This window comes from Polyodon spathula, chromosome 19 (genome assembly GCF_017654505.1).
Source record: "Polyodon spathula isolate WHYD16114869_AA chromosome 19, ASM1765450v1, whole genome shotgun sequence".
Lineage (NCBI taxonomy): Eukaryota > Metazoa > Chordata > Actinopteri > Acipenseriformes > Polyodontidae > Polyodon > Polyodon spathula.
Genome location: NC_054552.1, coordinates 7047254 through 7073717, shown reverse-complemented (window position 1 = coordinate 7073717; position 26464 = coordinate 7047254). Strand labels below are relative to the sequence as shown.

The window sequence follows — 26464 nt, the reverse complement described above, 5'->3', positions numbered from 1 at the left end:
AACTTAATAATAAACTGTAAAGCAAGTGAAATCAGCCGTGGCAAAAAAAAAAAAAAAAAAAAAATTTCCCGGTACTGTCCCAAAAAATTTGGCACCGAGTGAATGCTAATCCCGGCTTCCAATCAGAGACCATCTATAATGATACTATCATACTTCTAACCAATCCTAGTCTACCAGAGGCGGGGACTCTGGTCTGCATTCAGTGCAGTCTTTGTTGTGGGAAGTTAGTGTCCAGCATAGCTGTGTGTCCCAGATGAAAATACCACCGACAGAATGACGTCTTTGCAGTCAGTGTCACCAAAACAGACAGGTACCGCTCTGGGTGGTTTAGTAATTATATTTCTCTCGATCTTGCTGATTCGTCAGCTTTTAAAGCAGAGAAGACCCAGAGGTTTTCCGCCGGGACCGACACCTTTACCTGTAATTGGAAACGTCCTCTCTCTTATATCTGAGCCGCACGTCTACATGAAGAAACAAAGTGAAATCCATGGACAGGTATTTTAACTGAGTCTGTATTAGTACGCATTAATTTAATAATACCGAAGTAAGGCCAGATGAGTATTCTGTACATAAAATGTGTTCGTCTGAAAAGTTGTTTCTCATATTAAATTGTCTGAGTTTTGTTTTAAAACTGTTATATAAATATTCTTCATTATTATTATTTGGCATGCAAAAACTCCTGAAGTTGATGTATGTCCTTTTGCGAGTTGGTAGATTAGACACCAATTGATTCGTGAGGTGGGATCAACGAGGGAAAGAGAACATTTCTCTCTCTCTCTCTCTCTCTCCTCCTCTCTCTCTCTCTCTCTCTCTCTCTCTCTGTATATATATATATATATATATATATATATAGTGACCATACCTGTCAGTGTAGTTTTAGTGCAATTCCTGGCATGATTGCACCATGCCACACACACGCGTTGTAGGGAGCCGCGTTAAACAGTGCTTACGAAACATCTTGTGCTGTCATCAGCAGCAAGGGGTATTCTACTTTATACAACGTTTCTAGATTTAAGAATGTCAAGTACAGCTGACAAACGTGTACATACTGTAGCAGTAAATATTACATCTGTATCATTAAAAAAAAATAAAAAAATAGTCAACCTTTGTAATAAATAAATACATTAAATATTTTAAATAAATAAATAAAACGTTTTCATACATAAATGCTACATTGTACAACGCTGTCTTTCAGCATATACAGGCAGCCAACAGAAACATCCACATTAACAGCAGGGTGGGTAGGTTTCCAAACATCTGGTGTGTCTATGTGTGTGAAAGGTTAAGCTGGAGCTGAGGTGCCTGCTTAAGAGTGATGAGGCAGCCCTAAAGAGTTGGCCAAACACTGTTAGGTTAGCTATGTTATCAAGGTAGTGTAAACTTGTTCTTCTGGTTAAAAAGCTGTAGTCTGTGTTATTACCATCTATCTCACAACTTATGAGATTTCCTGAATATATTTTACATTTTGTAAAGTGGCTGACCCACCTGTTTTTTCTCAGTCCTAAAATATCTTTGTCTATCCAGTCATGGTATGCAAGCAGGACCTTTAGCTCATCAAACCTCATTTTTATATTTTAGTTAACAGGGGAGCTGTTAACATTTCGGAAATATTTTTTTAGTACAGAGCATTCTGTTATTTATGCACTGTGCTAATATTGCATAAGTATGGCAGTGTCTGTGGACATTGTCTCAGGAGAGGTAGGAATTAGATAATGTTTCGCCGTGTGTAACATAAAAAGCAAGAAAATGCTGAATATTATGTAAGTATCAAAGGCACCCCTACATGATTTCCCAGTACTGAACTCAGTCCTTCCTAGATGCATGTGTACCATGTAAAATGTGCAGGATTAAAAAAAATGGTAGACATTTCAAACAGGAACTTTTTTGGAGGAACCATTTCGGAGGCAACTAACGTCCACACCACATGCCACATTTAATTTAGAGGAACTTTAACTCATGAAAAGACATACCCACCCCCCCCCCCCCCCCCCCCCCACCCCCCCCCCTACCCCCCCCCCCCCCCCCCCCCAGAAAAGGTCTGCTTGCTTTTGATTTAATATGCGGTAACTAAATCATGTGAAAGATTTAATTAAAGTAAAACCCTGCCCATTTACAAAATCAAAGTTTGACTTGACATGAAATGAAATGATTGAACATGCCTTTCTGATGCATGTGGAGAACAGACATGCCGTCTTACTGTCAAGGAAATTGCAAGTAAGACGGCATGACCCATGGTGAAATCATTGAGTTTGATAGAATGTTTACTGATTCCACTTACATTTTTGTTCACAAACAGAGACACATTTTATAGTGTAATCAATTAAAAGCACAGGCGGCTTCCTTTCAGTCGAGTTGTTTGATTAATAAGCCTCCACTCACTGGCAGGGATGCGGAAACCATTCATATGCTTTGCATATAAAAGGGCTCCACATACCCCCACAGCCACAGCAAAGGAAACAGACCACCATGCTACAGTACACCCTGCTGTACTACTGTGTCTATAATACTTAGAGATTTTAATTTTAAAAAAACATTTATTAAATTAAAAACTGTTATTCAAATCAACTATAACATACCTGGGAAAGAAAGTTGTTTCAGTAAATGCATACATTTGATTGATGTTTTTTTTTTTTTTTTTTTTTTTAATGGTATTCAAATCCATTACAGTTTATGCTATTGGTAGGTTAATCTTAATTGATTAAAAGCTCTACTGAAAATGGATTGAATGAAAAACAGAAACATCTCGATTTTTTAAGGCTTCTGTTGTGTTAAATATATACTTTTTATGTGTACGTTATGAACTTGTACTCCATTGCACAGGAATTAATATGTACCCCCACCCCCACACATCCTGTTACCTGTTCTGTTCTAAGTAAAGTATTTTTGTTTTCTCTTCTAGATATTTAGTATGGATCTTGGTGGCATATCAACTATTATAATCAATGGTTATGATGCTATAAAAGAATGTCTTTTACATCAAAGTGAAGTTTTTGCCGACCGACCATCTCTACCTCTTTTTAAAAAACTGACAAACATGGGAGGTATGTGTTATTCATCATTAAACAATAGTATTTTGAAAGTATTTTTTACGTACTTGAAGGCTTTTTGGGTCTAACGTTTGAGACAATGTGTATGTGTTTTTGTTATACAGTATGTGAGGTAGTACAAGCTCTTAGGTCTGTCTTGCCTCCTGTTTTGATCAAACTTATTCATCAGTGCAATTTGGAACACAAACAGAATGCTTGAGGCCACACTCCTATAACCTTGAGAGCATCTTCTATTAGAATGTACAACTTAAAAAGAAAAACTAATTCGAAGCACTAATATAAATATATGCAGGAACAAAAGTATGTGCATTCAAGAACTATGACTAAAGTATATACTATATATATATATATATATATATATTATATTTAAGTATCAAGAACTTACAAAAATAAGGTTTCCTTATACTAATACTTTCCGACGACCTGCCCCACTTAGAGTTTTTATTCTCCACAAAAGTCACCAAACACAAAGTTGACATCATTATTTCGTGTAATAACGGAAAGACGAAGATTCTATATCATTAGATAATAAAAGCACATTATTCTCTGCTTCTAAGATAAGTAATCTTTATGAGATAAATATACCCTTTCTACACTACAGTATGTAAACTAGGGTGCACTTTTATCTAAAACTTTAACCTTATCTGAAAATTATTTGGTAACAAGAGAACCCATTCCTGAGTATAATACAGTCTGCTTGGCTACAAACCTACAGAATTGTGAAAAAAAAGATATTTTAGAAAAACTGCAAGAAATCTATTGTAGACCGTCTGTGTGGTTTCTTTTCATTCTTTAACCTGTCGCCAGGGGCAACGTTTAAAATAATGTATGCAAGTAATTCACACTAACTGCATTACATTGCCTTTTTGTCTCTGTCATTCTAGTAACATGTCTTCATTGTTCTACAGTTGTAGTACCGCACATGTGGTAGCGAAGTCATTTAGCAAGTCCTAACTATATGATTGTCAAGATCACCTACCACAAAAAGATTCTAAAATGAGTAGTGAATGTGATTTAAAGCAAAAAAATGTAATTCACTGAAGATGTGTGTGTATAACATAATCCAATAAGCTGAAAAGACTTACTGAGATCCCTGCTTTCTCTAGTTTTATGCAGTTGCATGGCAACCAAAAGTTAGAGAATAAGCCCTTACTAATAATCGTGCAGGCAAGCATAGGCTTTTGCTTTAAAAAAAAAAAATTATGTTCAACGATGTAGATCAAAAAAAATTATTAGTTTCTAGTATCGAATCACTTCCTGTGCAGTAGATCACATGACCTGGCGGCAGCTAGACCATTGGAGTGGAACTGAGCTGCAAAAAAGGAAGTGATTTTGTACCAAGAAGTAGCAGCATAAAAAAAGAAAACAAGCAAAAAAAACCTTAACGTATTAACACTAGAACCACCGCGGTTATACTCATACCAAAAACCGCTGCCAACACTCATTAAAACGGTTACATCAAGATTAAAATGAAAGACAAACTATCAGAGACAACTCAAAAGTTGTATTCAGGCGCATCATATCAAACATCTGCACAGCTGAAATGCTGTATTTAAATGAACAATTAAACATAAAAGGGTTTATTTTCTAATTTACCACATATAAAGCACTACTTCAAAAAATGAAAAACTAATAAACATTTCAAAAGAAACTTGTGTGTAAACAGCTGTAAACAGGTATATGTACATACAAAACTATAAAAAGGAAAGTCGTTTTTAATTTAACATGTTTTCTCTTGCGTGTGTGTAACTTGGTTCAGCACTGAATCCAAGTGGAGCTACTGCAGCCTGCTGCTTCGCAGTTTTCTGATTAAAATGTTTCTGCCAAAGCGCTGTGGCTAGCTTCAGCATGAAATCTCTTCAACTGATAATTTCCCTGGTGCATTCCTTGTGCAAAACGAAGGAATTGATGGCTGCCAGGTTCAGTAGAGATAACAACAGGCTTGTATATAAAAAAATAAAATAGAATATTGTAGGTTATAATCAAAATAAAAACATGTATTGCAAAAGGCAGTCAAAATGACTGCTGTGGTGGTTCTAGTGTTAAAGCATAAGAAAAGGGGCTGCAGTTAACATGTCATGAAAGCTAATAAAAGCTGAGGAAAACTTGGTAAACACCATTTTACGACCCATGCTTGTATGTTACATAGCATTATCATTTTTTTATTCTAAATAAGAATGTATATTTTTATTATTATTTCATGTACTTTGCAGGATTGCTGAATTGCAAGTATGGAAGGGGATGGATTGAACACCGCAAACTTGCTGTCAGCAGCTTCCGTTTCTTTGGCTATGGTCAAAAGACATTCGAAAACAAAATTTCAGAAGAATGCATGTTTTTTATTGATGCTATTGATAAATACAAGGGTAAATCTTTTGATCCCAAGCATCTGATAACAAACGCAGTGTCTAATATTTCTAACCTGGTCATTTTTGGTGAGCGTTTTACATACGACGACACTGAGTTCCAGCACATGATCGAGATCTTTAGTGAAAACGTTGAGCTAGCTGCTAATGCATGGGCGTTCCTCTACAACGCCTTCCCATGGATCAGGATCCTGCCCTTTGGTAAACACCAGAGGCTTTTTAAAAACGCTGCAGAGGTGTATGACTTTCTGCTCAAATTAATTGAGCGTTTCTCCAGCAACAGAGTGCCTCATTCACCCAGGCACTTTATTGATGCATATCTGGATGAGATGGACCAAAATTCTAGTGACCCTGAACATTCATACTCCAAAGAGAACTTAATTTTCACTGTTGGTGAGCTTATTATTGCAGGGACTGAAACAACGACTAATGTAATACGATGGGCAGTGCTATACATGGCTCTATACCCTAACATTCAAGGTAAGGACTACATATACCACCACATGTTTTATAGCTATGGATGAAGGAAAAACATTTTGCAATCTTTCAGTCTGTGTTATAAAAAACATTGTAATATGTCTGCAACATTCAAAAAGATCTGTTGGTCAAATAAGTAGTTATTACAAATTGTATATTTAAACCATTGCACTTAGGTCAGTGCTGTGCATGTGCATGTATTCCACTGATATCTATACTTGATTTTAATAACTACTAGGCACCCTGGGTTACTGACAAATGTCACATGTTCAGTAAATGGTAAGGGGTGTCGTACTGTGTGTCAGAACACCATGCTGTAATACTGAGTTTACCATGTTGAATTGTCACTGCAATTGTCATTATTCTTTACTTCCTATTGCCATTATACACTTCTGTAATGAAGACAGTTATAAGAACAATGACTTCCTGCCCTTCCTAAAATGAGTACATATACAGAAGGTCATTATTAATCTGATGCCTTTTAAAAATCAAATGCACTGCCTGTCACTTATCAGTGTTTCTTATAAAATACCATACCGTTGCAGCTGTTATTTTTATTTTGTTTTGTTTCACAAAATCTTGTAACTACCTAGTCTGTGCATTCTGATGAGATTTATTTTCATTCCTTTTTTTTTGCAGAAAAGGTACATAAAGAAATAGATTGCTTTGTTGGGAAAAACAGGACTCCAACTTTAGAAGACAAACCAAAAATGCAGTATACTGAAGCAGTTCTGCATGAAGTTCTGAGGTTCTGCAATATTGCTCCACTTGGGATTTTCCATGCCACTACAAAAAACACAGTTGTGAGGGGGTACACCATACCAAAAGGGACCACCGTCATAACAAACCTATACTCTGTTCATTTCGATGAGAAATACTGGAGCAACCCAGGACTGTTTAGTCCAGAGAGGTTTTTGGACAGCCAAGGGAACTTCTGCAAGAAAGAGGCTTTTGTCCCATTTTCACTAGGTCTGTTACCTCTAATATCATGTGATTATTGAATAGTTACATCATGTAGATTAAAAAATACATATCAGACCTTAAAGTTGTTTAGCAGATTAAAATCATATTGAGTACATTGGAAGAAGAGTCACACCATAGATATAATCTTGTTTTGTTTTCTTTAGCATTTTTCTTTATTCTGATTGCCCCACAGTAACACTGTGATTTGTTGTTGTGCTTTGGTATAGTATGACTGTTTTCCAAAGCGGTTTTGTTACCTGTATGTGACAGTGATTTTCAGAAGTCTTCATTACTTGAGCAAGGAGACTCTTGTTGTACGCCCTATTACCACACACTTGATACCTACTATAAAAAAAATATATAAAACTTTATAAAAGATCTGATAAAACTTTTGAGAGGTTTTGTTTTTTTAGCAGTCGTTTGCATCTTGTAGTATGAACTATAAAGCATTTTGATTTATTAAGCAACCCCGTGAGGGCAGCTTATTTGTTTCTGAACCAGTAACTATTTAAATAAGCTCATTGTTATTTTCTTTTAAGTGCATTTTTTAACCCAAGATTACCACTTGTCCAAATGTACTGCAGGCGTTCAGATCTCTAGAGCCGATGAAAACACCCCTTTTATCAGCTTTGTGTGCAAATCTGCTATTCAAAAGATAAACTGTGAAACAGAGATGGTCACTTAATAATTTACGAGGTTCAATTATTAATTCAGAGCATTGTGTTTTATTATCTATTGCAGGATTTATATACCCAATTGTGATATGCCAAAAGATAAACAGCAACGCAACTGACGGTTCTAAAGAGCCAATTAAGAGATTTTATAACAAACCAATAAGTGTAATAATGGTACATAAATCATTTAAAGGTAACACACCAGTTTGTAAACAAAGCAGCAATGAAAAACACTGTTTTTGTCTTTCCATGCCCGTTTGGTTTTTTTGGGGTTTTTTTCTGCATAATAATATTTGCATGTTACTTTTCACTGTTAGGCAGAAGACACTGTCTTGGAGAACAACTAGCTAAAATGGAGATGTTCCTGTTCTTCACAATGTTGCTCCAAAGATTTCACCTTCAGTTCCAGAATGGCTTGGTTCCCAATCTATCAGCTAAACTAGGAATGACTTTACAGCCCTATCCTTATATCATCTGTGCTGTCAGGCGGCAACTGTGACTGATAATATGAACACTGACAGAAACATATACCTCAGGTGAGATCTAGGTTTTGTTGGAAATAATACTAAACTGTGGTAGCATTACTTGAGACCGACTACAGTTCTGTAATTTCCCAAATCCTGGGTATTTTTTTTACTAAATTGTCAAATACAGAAACACTTGGTAGTTTTTTTTTTTTTTGTATTAACATATCAAGTTTGTGTACATTTTCTTAAACAACAGTAGCAGAAACAAGTGGAAAATAGACAGGAACACACTTATTTTAAAGAAAGTAACCCAAACTTGTTCTAACCCATAATAAATCAGGTTTGACAAGATTCTTTTATAAGTTATTTTACATTGTTTAAAAGTGTAATATTGACTGTAATGTTGTATATGTAAAAAAAAAAAAAAAAAAAAAAAAAAAGCTTAATGCTCAGCATTGACTATTTCAGCATACACTGTTTGAATCTTAAACTGTGGGTAGAGGGGTTGTTTTTTTTTTTTTTTCTTGGTCAGTAATGTTACAAATCACAAAGCCTTATATCACACACACCATGCGAGGGAGTGTCTTCAGAAATGTCTTGGCCTAATATGGGGGACATGTTTATCCATTGCTTTTATTAGTTCCTTAACCATTCTTGTCCAGTAAAAATGTATACAGTCAGCACTCACATATCCGACCCTGTAAGCTGTTGACTTCAGGGACGGTTAAACGCGTGTGACGCATATCTGATTATTTCATTTTGGCCCTTGTCCATTTTTTCAAGGCACACAAAAAAGATACAATGTCAAAAATATATAGCTGAAAGGACTTTGTGTTAAAATATGTAGTCTTCCGTTAGATGTACTGTAGTTGGTTTTGTTGGTACAGTACTATATTTTCAACAGAAGTATTTTAATTCAGAACAATATGATTCTGAAAATATCATTTGCTAAAAGAGAAGACTGGACATGTGTAGCAGTGTATGAAATTCTCCATTAACGACCCAACAGCAAAAATTAAATCAAAATAATACTCATGCACAGAACTGTGTAAAAATGTTAAAGGCAATGCAATTTAGTCAGCATTCAAAATTGCAGAATATAGTGCTCAGTAAGGACCTAATGTTACACAAAACCAACTAAAGATCACTGATTAAAAAAAAAAAAAAATGCATCACAGTATCTAAAACAGTTTCATGATTAGTCTTACATTACCATAGCTTGTCTCGTTCGCTTTGTTTTTGCAGCATTTTCGTCATGTGAAAGTGGAGGAAGCGCTGTGTAACTGCACAATAAAAACAAACTGATTTGGCATGTGAGAAAAAAAAAACTAGGCTGTGACGAATAAACAAGTATATTGTAACATTGAAGAGATGGGCTTTGTATCAGGAAACTGGTGTCAGAAATCACATGAAGGGTAACTTCAATAATGTGTTACATATATATAATGGGAATTGATTTGTTTCTTAATACAAGGACGGTAAAAAGCGACTGCCGTGTATCTGAGTGTCGTATATCCGAGTGCTGACTGTATTACACTATACCTAATACAAGTTTAATCTGAATGTGAGCAAAGGTTAAAACTAAATGTGTATTTTATACAGTGTTGTAATTACTACTGGTTATAGACCGTGTCCATTATTACTGTTTATTAAACAGTTTCAAAATATTAAGGATCATTACCAGTGTTTAGCAATGCCCCCTCCAGCCTTTGTAAACAAGTCTTTGTTATTGTTCTGTTTCTGCATATTTCTAATATTGCAAAACATTCCATTGAAAATAGACCAGCATTTTCACATACTGAGTTCGCAGTCAGCTTGATACAAACAAATAGAAAATAAATGTTTACTGGAAATATGTTGTTAATACATTTTTGTCTTCACGTGTGTCATTTTGTTTTTTTTCTTTCTGTACCAAGGGCTATCATATTGCTTTTTTAAAAATAAATAAAGTTCCATTTGAAGAATGCATTGTGTTATTTTATTCTGTGTACATTTGTGCTTGTTTGTATGTTGAGGGGTTTGGCTGTATTTTGTCAGATTTTTATTCTACCGCTTCAGGTGGTTACTTGCTTTGTTTCTGTATCACTGATTAAGTAACAGCTCTTTATGATCAAACCCTGCAACTGCTTAACTAAACTACTCTGCTAAAATCAGTTTATAATAGCAGTTTAGTGGAGGTAGCAATTAAATTACCTTTGCCATTTGAATTTCCGAAACTTTTGACATGGGTATGAAGATTTTAAAGTCTGATGAAGTATACTGTACTATTGTAGCACACCTAGTTCATGTTGGAATTGATTTTATGTTTTGTAATAATTTGACTTATTCTCTTCTTTAGCTATATGAGTTTGACACATATTACTAGAAAAGCTGAACTTTCACTGTGCATGTTTAAAGATAAATTAATTTGCTCAACACTTGGAAGAAATCAAGTATAAGACGAACATTAAACATTGAAAAATCATGGGATTTAATAGCATTCCTGTTAATGTATAATACCTTTATGCATTTAGTAACACATTAAGGGCCTTCCTTTTATGACTGCTGTGCTGATTATAGCGGCACATGATTTAATTTCACCCCTTAAAAAAATAAACACAAAAGCACTGTGCTAGGCTGTGTTAGGTACAGTACCACATCACATGCTTTGTATTCAATTTATTATTCTAGTGCTCACATAACTACTGAAGAGATTGTGAGGTTATATCCTTCTCCAGCCTTTATCTAGTATGATTTCACATGTTATGGAACTACAATAGGGTATTTTTTGCAGAAATGCACTTGTTTTTTGACAATAGTACTTATGTGTATTGAATTCTAATGTAGGTCCACATTTTTGTAATTTAATTCTTTCTACTTTTTTTATATGAGCACCAACTTTAAACAACATCAGTTTTCAGTATGTTGTTTGGCATTATAATGTGATAAATATAAAAATATGATACTATTTAAAGATGGCAGTCACGTTTTAAAATGGATGTAAAGTAGGAAAACCAATATGAGCAAAAATGCACACGTGGGCCTACGTACTTCATTTTTCCATGTGACTCAAATGGTCTGTGGCAATAGATGATTTTAGATAACATACTCTATGGTAGTTTCAGGTGAAACCGCAGCCATCACCTTTTCCCATCTTCGACAACCTTATCCTTTGCCAGTTTGTGTAAATTTACAGACAAAAACTTGGTTACCCGGCTGGATTCTTCCATAATTCGACAGATTTGTTTTTAACATGCAGTCTGTACATGCTGTCATGCCTGTACTTATCAATGTTTTATCTTACACATATTAAAATATAATCTCAGTCCTTCCCATGACTTTAGTAAATGAACAACTGAAGCATTACTATAATTAGACTTGTGTTATGTTTAAAAACGACATTGCCAAACTTTTCTAGTCAGCGAGCTGATTCTCATATTTGTTTAATGATTAATTTTGTTAATTATGAGATGTAAGCTTTGAAGGGCTGTATGTTTGCTATCAAAAGCATGTTTACAACCTGTAGAATAGCTTTCAAGTAAAGAGGAAAATAAAACCCTTAACAGGATTGCCATTATCTGTGACCATAGATATTGTAACTGTATGTGTAGGAAGATATTTCATGAAAGCAAAGGTGTTCTAGTAATTAAATTATCAAAGGGGGTGTGAACAGTGGTACAAATCCATTTTTAATAATTAACACTCCCAATTCCTCAACAATATTTTACAACGAAGGTGCTGAAGTAGTATATGTGGGTATTATTTATTGCCTTTACATACAAAACGCTGATCCATTATTATTTAGTGATGCAAAAACAATAACAAAAACTGAATAACTACATTTAATTTGCAATTGAATGCTTAATTGAACTTGATCATTTGTACCTGAATTCAATAATCACCATTAACCACTGAAAGAGACTCAGTGAATACTTCAGAACAATGTGTGACACAACCCTAGTAGCATCACAACTCATTTTTAAGAGCTTGTGACTATGAATGTGCACCAAGATCAGTATTAACATGTTTCAGGTGCATTTGTGAAACCATTGCAAACAGCAGGATTAATTATACCTTCCTTCTTTCACCCCCCCCCCCCCCCCCCCCCCCCCCCTCATCTAACACAATGCAGGACTGTGTCTAAGCACTAGGACTTAAAAATTACACAGCAGTTGTGGAATGAAATATGAATGCAACAATGAGCTGCTAACAAGTTCATATATTTATGGTAAACAGTTAATAGCCCGCGTGTGAGGCCTTCAACTGTTTTAGAAAATAGTCCCTCTTTGGCACCAGTTTCAGTTTTTCATTTGAAGCTGCACACATCTTGTGGGATGTATCCTTCCAGCAGTCTCCAGAGTGATGCTTGATTTTAAGACATATCTGATGTGGTTCCTGTGTCTTTCAAAACCCTCTTCAGTGCTTCTGAAATCACTGTTCTGTTTGTCAATGATCAAAGCCAGTTTTTGATTGTCAGTGGCAATTTTCATTGCATGGGAATCTATAGCTTAAATAGGTGCTGCATAAAAACCTTTACCTTCCTCTATTGAATCTACTCTTCCAATACCTCTTTTCTGTTGAATCAAAAATGTGAGAAGACTTATTCTGGAATAACCCTTTGCTATTGTGGATGTTACATTCATGACACAACTATCAGTAAGTGGGATGGTTTGTCTTAAGGGGGCAGATGAATGGATGTTAAGGATCAAAACATCTATGCTGCATTTAATTGCATTTAATTGCTTTAAGTAACATCTCTCATAACCAATGCTTAATTCAATAAAAATAAACAAACATCAACAATGTAAAAATAACTTTCAATATATATATATAAATATTTCAATATGGGGGGGGGTGGGTCAGCGGATCATTATCTATACGGGAGGAAAAGCAAAGATGGCCATCAACACACAAACAAACAAACAAAATCTTGGTGGTTGACAAACAAATTTGATTTGAGAATCAATGGGTATTTTGGGATGGCCTTTTATGACTTTTAAACAACTATAAATAACAATAAAACTGAAAATGAATTTCCCCACATATTTGATATGACTGAACAGTTAAATCTGACACGCATTTAGATGCTACATAAAAATGACAACCACTCGTAAAAGCATCGATGACATGAACATTCAAGAAAACTGGGTAAAGGGATACTTGCACAGTGATTACCCAATAAACAGTTAGTCTCACAATATAATAATCATCAACATTATCTTATAATATCTAAGAGTTGCAGGTTCTGAATAGCACTGTGTGTTGTACTAAATTCAGTAGAACACCAGTAAAACTTGCTACTGTTATACAAAATACATACATACTGCACCTCACAGCCAAGTGTGTATAAATGTATGGTGATTAAATAATTATTAAATGTATTCCATTTTTTGTTTTTCCATGTAACTTAAGTTTATTACTGTTAGAAATATATGATGGGAACACTGCCTGGGTGTATTTCACAAGAAGGGAATAGTTTGGCACCAACTGTGTATTAAATAACAACGCTGTGTTCAGAGATTTAGCAACAAGAGTGGTTAGATTAGGAACATGTAGACATTGTACACAGACAAAATAAAAACACAAGTACCCACAGCTCCCCTTGTACAGACTGTACATCTGTATATAGTATTAGATAAAAACTCTGGAAACTGGATGATAATTACAGGTTCTCTATGTACAATATATGTCAGCCACATGTATAAAACAGATTCTGGATTCAGATGTGTAAATATGCTTGTGTGCAGAGGTTAAACACTTGCTTGGGAGGAAAAGGTACACATTTCTGTTATACCAGCTTGATTTGCACAGTCTGCACGAGAACTTTAATATCTGCATCCTGAAATAATTTACAATCATTGTGGAAGAGCTGTACATGCATTTAGTTTGCAAACTCCTTCACACTCCTTCCATCTTTTTTTTTTCTTTTTACACAAGTCTCAATAGGTAGAATGTTTCTTGTGGAATGTTTCGAGTTCCTACTTATTAGTTCTGTTGCCATATTATTATGTGATATGCTGAAGATGTAACAGCAAGTATTTTACTGTTCTGGGGAAATACTGTAGGATGCTAACTAACATACATATTGGCCTGTGTACATTTGGCAAATTAGATGTAATCTATGAAAATACTGATGTTTGTAGAACTATGATACAAGACTCAGTGGGTTTACAACAAAAAGTATCTCTTAAAATAATGTATATAGAGCAGGACAACTGAAAAATCTAATCCTATCCTTATACATGGTCAACCTTATTTATTCAATGTACGAAATCAGTTTTATTTTCACTAGGCTGCAACATAATTAAACACCATTTTCAAACCTATTTGTAGGATCTCTTTACAAGGACTGTTCTGAAAATAAAATACAAAAGTCATAAAATACCACAATGAATTGTACATTTGTGGGGGAACTGGCAATATAATTATTCACCTTTCTTTAACAGGTTAATGGAGGAAGGTTTAAAACAAATGAATACATATTTGTTGCAAATGTCCCGTACAAAGAATAAAAACGGTTTTGTATTTTCTTTTTTTAATGACTCCATGAGCTTGTGAAATAGCTATTTATCTAAATGTTTCTAAATGTGAATCCTGAGTAACAGTGAAAAAATATATATAGTAAAATAAAAAAGGAAAAATATCCCTTCATTGAAACAGCTTTCCTGTTCTGAATGCTATGTGGTAAACAACAATGGACTTTTCTGGTTTGATTGAACTGACTGGCCCCTGTGCATTGCTGAACTACTTTTTTTTTTTTTTGTTGTGGTTTTTTTTGTTTGTTTTTTATATACATAAAGTAAAAACCAAAACATACAGGTTATACACAACGATAAAAGGCATCAAAATTGATGCAGGTGATTTTTCGATTTTTTTTTTTTTTTTTTTTTTTTTTCAGTCAAAACTTCAGAACTTGCATGTGTTCCAATGTTACTGTCTGCTTTTACAGTCACCAAATGTATCAAGTTCTGGTAAAACTGTAGTTTTCGAAGAAATAATTGTTCATATACAGTCTGCACTGCAGTGTTCAGTCCTAGTCTCAGACAGGCACAATGTATTTTTCTTTTTTAAATGGTGAAATCTGAAGGGTACACCTACATTTCTATATTTGCACTGTTCACTTTGGTAGCTAGTGTCATTCGATTTTATTTATTTTTTTATATCTCTAAAGTACCTCATGGAAAGTAAGCGCTCTGTGTTCAACAAGGCAGCATCACAGCTATCTAACTTTACATCATGGAAGGCATTCAGGCCCTTACTTCATGTTATACAAGCTTGTTGTTTATTTTCATTAAGTATGCTTTCTTTGTAATTATTATTCTCATTTTATTTCCATGGGGTGAAAGTGCATAGGAGTGGGGTTCCCGCTTAATTCACAGGAATCCTCTCACAGTATTAAGGCCTTTTCAACGCGACATGAAATGTGTCTCTGGTGTCAGCACAGTGACAATTCAGTGTGTCCTTTGAGGTCCAGCAGGACTGTGGTAGCGTCACTTTTTCTCCTCCGCCTGCTGTCTCTCCTCATCCTCCTCTGCCTCTTCCTCAATTACCTGGATGTCATCTGATGTTTGAGGTAAAGATGAGTTCTCAGATTGCTGTTTATTCAGTTCAGACTTGCTCTTCTCTTCCTCTTCGATAACCTTCTTCCACACTTTGTGATTTTCCGTCAAGTGGTGCATGATGTTGCAGAACATCTGTCGCCTGCCCTTTCTCCTTTCTGCGGGAGAGATTTTAACAAAAAAAGATTTAGAAAACGAATACGTGATGGTTGAATGCTTTTTTCCCTCTTTCTTTTTAAACAATTACTTAAAATGGGAGTAGTAGGGTAATTGTGTAATTGCCTCAGATCGAATCTACCAGAGACTGCAAGTGAACTGGCAAGATAATTATCTTGGGTCTGGGTTGAAAAATTAAATATACAGACTTGTTTATGGTACTGCTTGAAATTGTTAACCTGACCAAAACTAAAATTGTGACAGCCATGTTTGGAATATCATGTCCAACAAATATTGACATTGGTATACATTAATAATGTTAAAAATATATATTTTTACATTACATTCTTACTATTGGAGAACTCTTTAAAAAACTATTCCAATCACGTCAGTGATTTAACTTGTTACAACATATTATGCTGACTAGGTTGAACATATATAACTTAATCTAGTACAAATTGCACAGGACTGCACCAGCCAAGAATGTCACAACTGGCATTTTTTAAATTGTACATCATTTCCTTCATAAAATGTACTCTACTGGCTTAAACCAAAATACCAAAAATGATGTAGCCTTTTAGGTGCAAATGAGAAAATGGGTCATACTTATAAACCACTGGCTAGTCAGCAAACACGTTGTTACTTGACTGCTCTTTTAATGCTTTTTGAACTAATGGCCTGATAGCACAGTTATAATCTATAGCCATATCTCATTTAGTAGAGGACTGTAAACAGTGCTTACTTGGTGCAGTGTCCTCTTCCATGTCATCATCTTCTGTTTCAATTTCATCTCCATCTTCATCTTCCTCAGCACACTCTGGCACATCCTCATCCTCCTCAATCCAGCGGCCTGGAAGCAAACCGGCTGCATCATACGAGTTACACAGCGGACCAACAATATGCGTGATGAAGGACTCCTGCAGCTTTGCCAGTTGAGGTGAAGACCGGTCCATAAACGGGCTGATTGGTAAACCAAGATTAGACTCTTCATCTCCCTGCAAATAACACAGCAACATAGAGGTTTGCCAAGTTAAACACTGATAGGTAATTAAAAAAAAAAAGCTTTTGTACTTATTACTATGTGGACAATGTGTGTGCTTTTGTCAAGTATCTACAAAGTGTAGTTTTTAAATATTTTTACTATTAATTAATTACCTTTCATTCATTTAAGCTATTTGCTTGACACATCCCCTGCAGTTCAAATTAAGAACTAGTAATTCACTTTAAAGTTTGCCACATGTTAAAATAACAAAGTTAAAGTACATGCCACGAGAACAGCATTCTGCCTTGACCTGCATGTTTGTAATTTTCTTCCACTGAGATCATGAGGCATTATATAAATCTACTGGGGTATTTATTAACTATTTCTGATTTACACAACCCCTTGCTTCATCAAGCAACAAAAAGTACTAAAATGATGTTTAAAAAACCAAACCACTTGAGATAAGAAATGGAAAGTGGACACAATAATGTCTGGGAGCTACTTTAAATCATCTACTGCAGTTAAAATGAGTTAAAATACCAGCTTCTCAGAGCCATTGCTTAAAGTGACAGGGTATTAAACGTTCTGGTGCCTTTCCCCCCTCTTACCTGGCAGCATTTCGCAACATGCAGAATGTGACGCTTGCAGCACTACTTCAGTCTATTTATAGAAAGACTTCCTAATGATAACTAAAAATCAGAGAGCCTTATAAATATTTTGAGAAAAAGATTTACAAATTAGTCAATTGACTCGTTAGTTTAATTAGCACAACCTTTTCATTTAAGACTGGTTTATATGTCATCTAAAACTTTCAGAATAATTTAAATACTTTTTGCTCATGTGTAAATTCTTTTTTTTTTTTTTTTTAAATCTTGTTTAATACTGTTTTTCATATAAAGGCTCCACATACATTCCAATGAAATCCTTCATTATTTTTAGTACCTGTTCATAAAATTCGTTAACAATGCCTTCTGTCCATTTTAAGTGCAGCTCACGGGCTTTCGCTGGGCCATTGATGTCTGCCAGCTTAATGCACACTTGGCAAACTAAGAGACGATCATTTTCATTAGTCCAGTCTATTCCTGGGCTGTTCACATCATTAACCTGTTTTCAGGTAGAAACAGAACTCTGGTCATTATCCTGGATAATAAGACATGTATTTAAAATACAGTGTTCTTTGGTAAGGAGACATTCTTTATGTGTGTGAAGTTATTGCATGAATTGTCAATACTAATGCTAAAAAACTCACTGAAAAACATAAGCATTTTAAATAGTGATACTTGTCAGTGAATGAAGCCTTAAAAACAATACAATTATATAGCAATACAAATAAATAGTGCTTTTTACAATATAATAAGAATAAAAGTGGGTCTTTTGCCAAATTAATCATTTTTAAAAGACAAATGTATTATTTAGCAGCAACAGTGGTTTCAATACATCAAGTTTCAAGAGAATACATTTTATTGCATTATCTGCCGAATCTGTACAGTCACCAACCTTGGCATTAAACTCTGCAAGAAAATCAAAATGTTTCTTCAAATCTGTAGCTAGAATGGCTTCAATCACCAAGAAACGAAAGCGTTTAAACTCGACGTGATCCAGGCTAGACAGAAAGTTGAACTCTGGCAGGGACAAGAAGAGATTCCACGCGGAGGCTGCATGGTGGTTTTCCAGGACCGAGCGGTCATTGTACAGCACAGCCTGAAAAAAAGACAGACACAACCTATTGGAAAGGTGCTCAGAACATTTCCACTTCACAAGGACTGACATCAAAACTGATTAGAAATGAGGAAAATAAGTGCTGTGTGACTGTTAGCACCTCCAAGAGGTGGGTGATCATTTTAAATCAATTGTTTCAAGATTTGTGTTGTAGGCATGTCACTGTGATAAAATGATGACCTCAACATGTGTGTACAGCTTCTTTTACATGAAATAATTGTTGAGCAAGGTATTTTAATGGTCAATACAATGCTAGCCTTCTTACAAAATAACTTTGGTCTTTCATTGTCTAGAGTGCCGTGTCCTGTGTTTTTCGTGTTTGTGTAAACCTTTTATTTTGTAATAAACCGGCGCCAACAGGCGTCTTCATCATTTCATTTCATCCGTCTTGTGTTGTGTGTATTTGCCTTACCTTTCCTGGTTCTGACGCCGCCCACTTCGGCCGTCTCTGTGACAGCATGTCACTGTGATAAAATGATGACCTCAACATGTGTGTACAGCTTCTTTTACATGAAATAATTGTTGAGCAAGGTATTTTAATGGTCAAAAGGACAATATCTTAATTCAGTAAAGCGTACAAATAAAGTGTGTGGCCATTCAAATTAAGCCTTGAGAGGATTCACAAGGAGAATTTCAACTGTAAATCTGTACTTGAAGTTATGAGTATCGAATTTTGCTTGCTTCAGGAGGATCAATATAATATATATTAGTTTAATGAATAAACTGTAGTTTTAGGTGCCAATATTACTTTTGCCAGCTCACTACTGAGCTTACTTTAACCTCAAGAATAAATGAATCAAAGTTACGGTGCTCAAGAAGAGAGCCCTGTTTAGTTTTGCCTTTTGAGTAGATTCAATTTAAGTGTTTTAGGTCAAATTCTAAAAAAATAATATAATTAACTTAGAAACTATTTACATATTAACCATGAAACCAACATTTTTAATATTAGGCATAAAACTAACACTGAAATGTGTGTTAAAAAAAAACAAACAAAAAAAAAAACTTATTTACATGTTTTCTATTATATATTCTATCAAATGCACAGTATAATGACATTGGAAAACACTACATTTACAAACCTCAACACCACAAACTCATAGCTAGAGACAAATATAATGCTTTTTCATGATAAACATTTGCAATTGACTTTTTTTTTTTTTTACATTAAGAAAAAAAAGCATTATTTAAAGAAACCATTTCAAACACATAAGCAAGAAGGAATGTCACCTTATAGAAAAATCTTCTTTTTTGTATAGACTCAACAATTATGAAGACATTTTAGAAGGCCATTAAACAAGGTATTGACACACAAAAATAACCACAGACAGAAAATAAGCATTTGGCAGACAAAAAAAAAAAAAAAAAAAAAGAAAACTTGTGGAAAGGAAGTTAAATTACAGTCAAGTGTGAGGAGAAATAAAACAAACACAAAAATCATGCAGATGCAATCGCAATGTACAAGCACTTACCTGCGGGGCATTAGTGGCTACAAGAAATGCATTTGTACGCCCAGGATGATCATAATCATGCATGGCTGCTGCTACATAGAGTGCCATCAGCTCCAAGGCAGGGATGTTCCAAGCCAGACAGCCATAGCTATCATCTTGTATTGGGCAGGTTTTAGAGGATGCGTAGGCCATTCTGCCTGGGGAAATCCCACTGTCCGAGTCTTAGAAAAAAAAAAGGGCATTTATATATTAGACATGTTATCAATAAGAACATAAAATGATACTTGACAAGTAATGTCAAGCATAGACTTTTTTGTTCATCAACCACAGAATCTATTATTAGATTTTCATTTAGTTTTTCAGGCATTCGTTCATTTGATATGGTATTTCAGTATATATATATATATATATATATATATATATATATACTCCATTAAGTCCATTAAGTGTAGCATCAACCAAACATGCTGACTGATGGGTATGTTTTCTTTTCCAGCAAGAGAATCGCTGTGTTATTAATGAACAAGGGGATTATGGAGCTGAAAGTGCTTTGTTTATTTTTTGTTTATCCAATAGAACAAAAATGTTTATTTTTTGTTTATCCAACAGAACCTGCAGAATGAGAAATTCTGGAATAACGTAGTAAACAGACACCAAGGTATTGGTGTATATTTGCAGCTTAAAAAAACAACAAAAAAAAAAAACACACTTCATTTGTATATACTGCGGAAGGATAAATGTTCTTGTACCCAGATTTTCTTAACCCCCCTTTTGGGAAACTGCTTAGGATTTCAAGGAAATACACTGCAGGGTTCATTAGTCAAACAGTGACGCAGGTACAGCTCCATTAAAAAAATTAAAATAGGAATCTGCAGAGTTAAAACATGCTGATCTCAGCAGCAAGAACCGATCTCAATCACAATGGAGCCTTTCTTATCTAATGGCAACTGTACACTTGGCAGAGGGGGTAGATAAGTCAGCAAATGTTTTTAATTAAGTTTCTGTGGATCAATGATACATCCAGTATCGTTAACAAAAATAGACATGAACTGTCCATTCTTCTACTGAATGGACAGATATGATTACTTTGTAAATAATAAGACCTACGCTATTTTTATATTGTTATGCTGAAACCTAAAATAGCACAACGTTATGAGCAGCATTTCAAGTGTGCTGCATTAATGCAGCCGAGTCGAGTTAGATATAGACAGGCAGTTCTCAACTGGGTCTACAGAATGTATCTTTCAGAAAGGAGACATCCACTTAATAGTAGAAAATAACAATTTATTGATTGCGAAAGATATGCCTGATGGCACAAGAATAATTGGCAAACAGTTATGCCCGACATGAAATTTATAGTTGACAGATACATAATACATTCACATTACAATTTGGCCATGGCCTTATCCAATGGAGCTCGATAGCCGCCCCTATGCTGGCCGAACTGAGATGAATGCATTACAGTGATTAAGAATGGCTCGGCCAGCGGGCAGGACAAGTGGCACTTGGGGCCACCTTCCCCCTAGACAATGCACACTGCAGGGTGGAGGCAGGGAGTAGGAGGACCAAACAAAGAAACGACAGGGGTTTGTGGGCAGAGAGACCTATTTAACTGATTAAACTGGTAACGTATGAGATTGATGGGTGGAGTCTCCTTTCGGAAAGGTTACAAATTTATTTTCTCCATTACCTGTGTCACTCCCATTGATGTGCTCATTGTGTATTTGCTGGAATCCAGGGACTGGCCTTGTTGTCAGGTACCAAACAGCATGAAGCACATCCGTGGCATGGACGCGATTATGATCTATTAAAATAACAATAACCTTAGAAATCAACAACCAACTTAATTATGGTATAGCTTTCACTCCTTGTTCCTAAACATCCAAGAAAGATTTCAAAGGGCAACAAAAACAAGCATGTGAGATCTAGACTTCAGGCACTGTTTTTCTTTAACTGTGTCCACAATACTCACAAGGGATATCCCGGTAGCCATTCTCTAGTGCAGTGAAGTAGGCCATGAATTCTCGGGTTGGTATTTTAAAGATTTCAAATAAACCTGCATCCTGAAACAAGGTGTAACTGACCTGTAAATAAGAAAGTACATTTTAGTAATTTGTGATTAAATGTTTAATTGTATAACATTGTGTTAAAAATGAATATGGTCATTCACATTAAATCTAAATGTTGTCTTTTGTCGTCTGTGAGACGCACCCCCTGCAGGGGAACAAAGTATGAGAAACTAATGCAAAATCGCTCATAGTCTCTATTTTAGTTTGTATTTTTGGCACCTTGACCCAGCCAATAATTTATAATTATGTATTTCAGCTTATAATGGAGACTGTGAAGCATTGTGTAACTGGAATGTTGATACTAGATAGTACATAGAATACATAGATAGATTTCCAAGGGTAAATCATTACTAGAATTATAATAATTAGTTAATAACCATACCAAGACAAATAGATCAATAGATAGATTAAGAGGAGGGCAAATTGATAGAATTACACTAAGGAAGCATAATAACCACATAAAGTATAATGATTTAGAAAGCGTGACAAAGGTCAGCAATTCAACCAACCACACTGAGTATTCTTCCTGATTTTCCCCCGGTCTTCTCCACCAGATTGAAAATGGGAAAATTCCAATTGTTGATACTTTCCATCAGGTCTTCCAGATCTTCCAGTACCGGATCTAATAAAAAGTCCTGCTCCACATAGGAAAAAGGGAAACATGTTTGACATTATGCTGATGTACAATGTACAGTATACAGGTGAATGTTCTTTTGGGTGAACTAAACAACCCTTGCTGAAGTGGGAAATCTGAAGAGCATTGTGTCTTTTAGATATGCTGTGGCCAAAAAATAACTATTTGTTCTTTGGAAATTAGGTCTTTTCACTAATCTACTCTGGTGCAAAGCAGACGTACAATCTGCATTAAATGTTACTTTTCAAAAAATGTGCCCTATTTAAGTTGGCAGACATGGCTATTAGAACAATTAAACTCCATTGGGAATGGAATGGCAGTCAATGATTTGTATATTTTATTTTTTTACATTAATATCAATTACCCATTTGACATAGATTTGTTATTTAATTAATTCTAAAGACTTTATCATCACCATGAATAACTTATGAAACCTAGTGATAATGGTAAGCAGAAATGGAACAGATCTATCAAGCCACATTTTCTCATCTCCAGTGTTCTGGTATAATTCTTCAACCGATTAAACAAGATAACTTTGTAAATGAACACATTTTACAAAGCTGGGCAGAAAAAAATGACAAGCACACCAATAAAAGTCAATGGCACCACAATACATTAATTGTCTCTGAGCTCTGGAAATTTGTGTGTTATTTTATGTAGTTAACTGTAATTATAACATGCAGTGCAAAATCAATATACTTACTCATCCCTAAATGCATGCATTAAAACAGAAGAGGGTGCTTATGTGGGCTGTCTTATCTGAAGTGATACCAATAAAGTACCTTTAATAGCTTGGTATGCAAAAAAAAGGTGAGGCAAGCAAGAGAAACCTGGGGTGCGTTCAACTAAGCAAACGCTTGGAAATATTGATGAATTTTTTCTGTTGGTGGTGTTCGTGGCTAACGTTTCCCAACAGAGGCAAACAGCCTGGAGAAGTTGTGTACAGTGGAACTGTAGAGATGGTACTGTGGTACTGGCTACAAGGTACTGTAGAAATGGTACTGTGGTACTGGCTATGAGGAGGTTTTATACATATATGGGTAGGCTGTGAACTGTGCATTATACGCAGAGTCACTTACACTAGGACACTGACTTAACATGTCATCCACAGGATGGAGCACAAGGAGGTTAAGTGACTTGCTCAGGGTCACACAGTGAGTCAGTTGGTGGCAGAGGTGAGATTTGAACTGGTGACCTTCTGGTTACAAGCCCTGGACTTTAACCACTAGACCAGACTGCCCCCAGAGGAAGCTCAGCAAACTATTTAATGTTTTATATTTTAGTGTCCTAATCAAATAAAAACGTTCGTTGAGCACAGAAGCCGTTCATACCTCAGTCTCTTGATTCTTCAGTGCCGGCTCTGGATGCTGTTCTGGATCGTCTTTGCCTCTGCTGCTGTATTCTCTCGTGTATGAATATTGTTCACTTGGTGTTTCTTCTTTCTCATCTGATTCCCTTAACAGTCTGTTATCGCTTGTGCTTTCAACTCCTTCACCTTCGGGGAAACAATATTCTTTGAGTACAGCTACGTTTTGCATCACCCTATGCATGCATTCAAGCCATCAGAAAACATTTGGATTTGAGTATGTATGCAGATACATAATGAAGCCACCACCATCTGTTTCTCCACTTCCCTTGAGAAGAATTCCCACTAGGTAACAATAACATTTTTATATTCTGTAGTATTCTTTTATTAGATTATCTCCCCCACACAAATAGAATTAGAATGCCATACATCTGTTTATTTTTTTTAGATAAATGTCAGAAGTGTTTCAGTGAAGGATTTATTGCATACTGTAAGTATGCAAATATGTTGACTTTTTGCACATAAAATGTCTTGGGAATATTTGATCCGCAACATGGCAAGTTACCAGATGTCAGCTGTACAAAACAGTGACTGGGTAAGAGGTTTCTTGTGAATGTGTGTTTAGAGGTGGTGCTAAATGCAGATGACTAATAATACTCATTGCAGGATAACCTACACCTGTGTAACAGACATTCTGGCTATGTGATGCACTACTGGCCCCTACAGGTGAGGCAAGGTAATTAGACAGTCTTAAAGTTTTTAAAGTATTTATCCAAAATGTATCTTAAAATACTATTTAAGGATAGTATGGTAATCAAACTAAACAGACAAAAAGATTAAAACCCTCAGACTGCAGCCTTTTCTTTAAATGGCACATGGTCAAACATGAGTGGCTTCAGTGCAAATCCTTCTGTTAACATTAAAGGATTTACATGGGATCAAAGGTTACATGAAAACATTTGACAAAATGCATTGCTTCTACTACAGTATGACTGACATATGTTTCTGATTGGGTAAACCTAATCTCAAAATAACTAACTTAATCTCAGAATAGTGCCCCCTTTTGATGACAGAATATATAAGGCTTTTTTTAAAGCTACATGTTTTGGAACTGAATGAGACAATCAATTATTGTAATACATTATTATTACAGACATACCAACTTGCCTTAGGCACTAATCTATATAATGATGCTAAAAACACTCATGTCATTGGAACAGAATATTAGTGGTGTCACGGACACAATGAGTGATAAAATAAAAACAAAGCAGCAGGAGTTGATTTTTTTTTTTCAATAAACAAATACAATTTGTTCCAGATCAAAAACAGCAGGAGCATGTGTCACTTCTAATATCAGGATCAGGATCAAACTTGACCTTTTAGGACATTCCAGCTATGACATCACAGCATTAATGGACTTCGAAACGCTACCTGATCGTCTGTTCAGAAATTCTGAACCAGGCTGTAAATTACTCTCCCCAGACTCCACACTCTGAATCGTTTTCAGCGTCTGACGTCCACAACTAATACAATGGAAGAAAGCCAGAGTTAATAAACTTAGATATATACCATCTACTTCGATATATGGTCATAAATAACATTTACAATGTTACGAAAAAAAATTGTTGCAGTTGTAAGAAATTTTGAGAAATCTGGCCTATTGTGCCATTAAAAAGTTGGAAGTTATAGGAAAAAAATTAGGCATGTTTAAAGTTCTGACCAAATTTAGTGCATCTATTTTAAAATCAAAATAATTCTGTATAGCAGACCATCAGACATTTTACCTAGTGCAGTGAAAAGTGCCAGAAGTTCTGAACTGTGGCTGGAATTCTGTGGAACTCAGAGTGTATCCTAAAGGTTTATGAAGATTGACACTTGGTTTAGTGAGGAAATCAGCAGTGTCTGGAAACTCCACTGGGGAACGGGTCACCTGAGAACTACCGACCACTGGGCCATGGCTAGGTGAGTTCACAGGACTCAGACTCGGAGACGTGCCTGCAATTAAACAGGGGGCATGTTAAAACACACAGAGTGACTGGATTGTGTTTCTGACTCATTCCATACATAGCTAGATTCTCTCTTGTATGGTTTTTGGTTTTTTGAAGTGACTTGTCTTTATTAAAGACTGATAAGGTTGTAGGAATGGGATGCCTGGAAGATCAATACAAACTAGGGGCAAGATGTCTGACTCCCTGTCTCCATTGACTTTAGCATTAATAGAACACCATTTATTAGGTCACCTCAATCGTTCAAAGTAAAAAGGGAACAGATCTATGGTCACCAGAATCAATTTGATTTATGTCTAAATAATCTTTAAGAGAGGAGTTACGTCAGGTCCTTGGGCTGAAGTTGGTCCCAAACCATTAAAAAGTTATACATCTTTTGTTTGCTACTCAATCTAATACCAATGCAAGTCTAAATAATGCCATGCAATTGTACCCCTGATGGCATCTATTAAAAATCGATAGAAATAAATGCAAGGGATATACTGCTAGTACTTTTCTAGTTTTTAGAAATTTACAATCTGTTAAAAAAACAAAAAAAAACAAAAAAAAAAGATCCTCCGCTGCTAACAAAGTGAAAGTATTTTGTCAAAATAAGTACAAATATGGAAAACA

General features: G+C 35.3%; 2 protein-coding genes across 6 annotated transcripts in view; one reads left to right on the top strand and one right to left on the bottom strand.

Moving 5' to 3' along the window:
- Window positions 1–215: 215 nt before the first annotated feature.
- On the top strand, window positions 216–9891 carry LOC121294963 (vitamin D 25-hydroxylase). 4 transcript variants are annotated; one of them, XM_041219219.1, is made up of 7 exons: window positions 216–495; window positions 2900–3041; window positions 5261–5893; window positions 6530–6859; window positions 7595–7720; window positions 7845–8063; window positions 9240–9891. In XM_041219219.1, exons 1-6 carry the CDS (start codon window positions 274–276, stop codon window positions 8024–8026), a joined length of 1635 nt encoding a protein of 544 aa, XP_041075153.1. In that variant the 5' UTR covers window positions 216–273; the 3' UTR covers window positions 8027–8063; window positions 9240–9891. The 4 variants fall into 4 exon arrangements, with proteins under 4 accessions (XP_041075153.1, XP_041075152.1, XP_041075154.1 ...); XM_041219218.1 differs by lacking the exon at window positions 9240–9891 and having other exon boundaries at window positions 7845–8537; XM_041219221.1 differs by lacking the exon at window positions 9240–9891 and having other exon boundaries at window positions 230–310; window positions 7845–8537.
- Window positions 9892–13359: 3468 nt separating this feature from the next.
- The window catches only part of LOC121294654 (cGMP-inhibited 3',5'-cyclic phosphodiesterase B-like), a 68261-nt gene continuing 55156 nt past the window's right edge, over window positions 13360–26464 (bottom strand). For both annotated transcript variants that reach the window (XM_041218601.1, XM_041218602.1), the window contains exons 6-16: window positions 25631–25841; window positions 25278–25369; window positions 23872–24035; window positions 22416–22541; window positions 21810–21921; window positions 21528–21641; window positions 19859–20058; window positions 18168–18371; window positions 17613–17774; window positions 16431–16683; window positions 13360–15690 (exon numbers count right to left, since the gene is read on the bottom strand). In XM_041218601.1, coding sequence (XP_041074535.1) covers window positions 15464–15690; window positions 16431–16683; window positions 17613–17774; window positions 18168–18371; window positions 19859–20058; window positions 21528–21641; window positions 21810–21921; window positions 22416–22541; window positions 23872–24035; window positions 25278–25369; window positions 25631–25841 — 1865 coding nt within the window. In that variant the 3' untranslated portion in view covers window positions 13360–15463. The remainder of the gene's footprint in view (window positions 15691–16430; window positions 16684–17612; window positions 17775–18167; window positions 18372–19858; window positions 20059–21527; window positions 21642–21809; window positions 21922–22415; window positions 22542–23871; window positions 24036–25277; window positions 25370–25630; window positions 25842–26464) is intronic.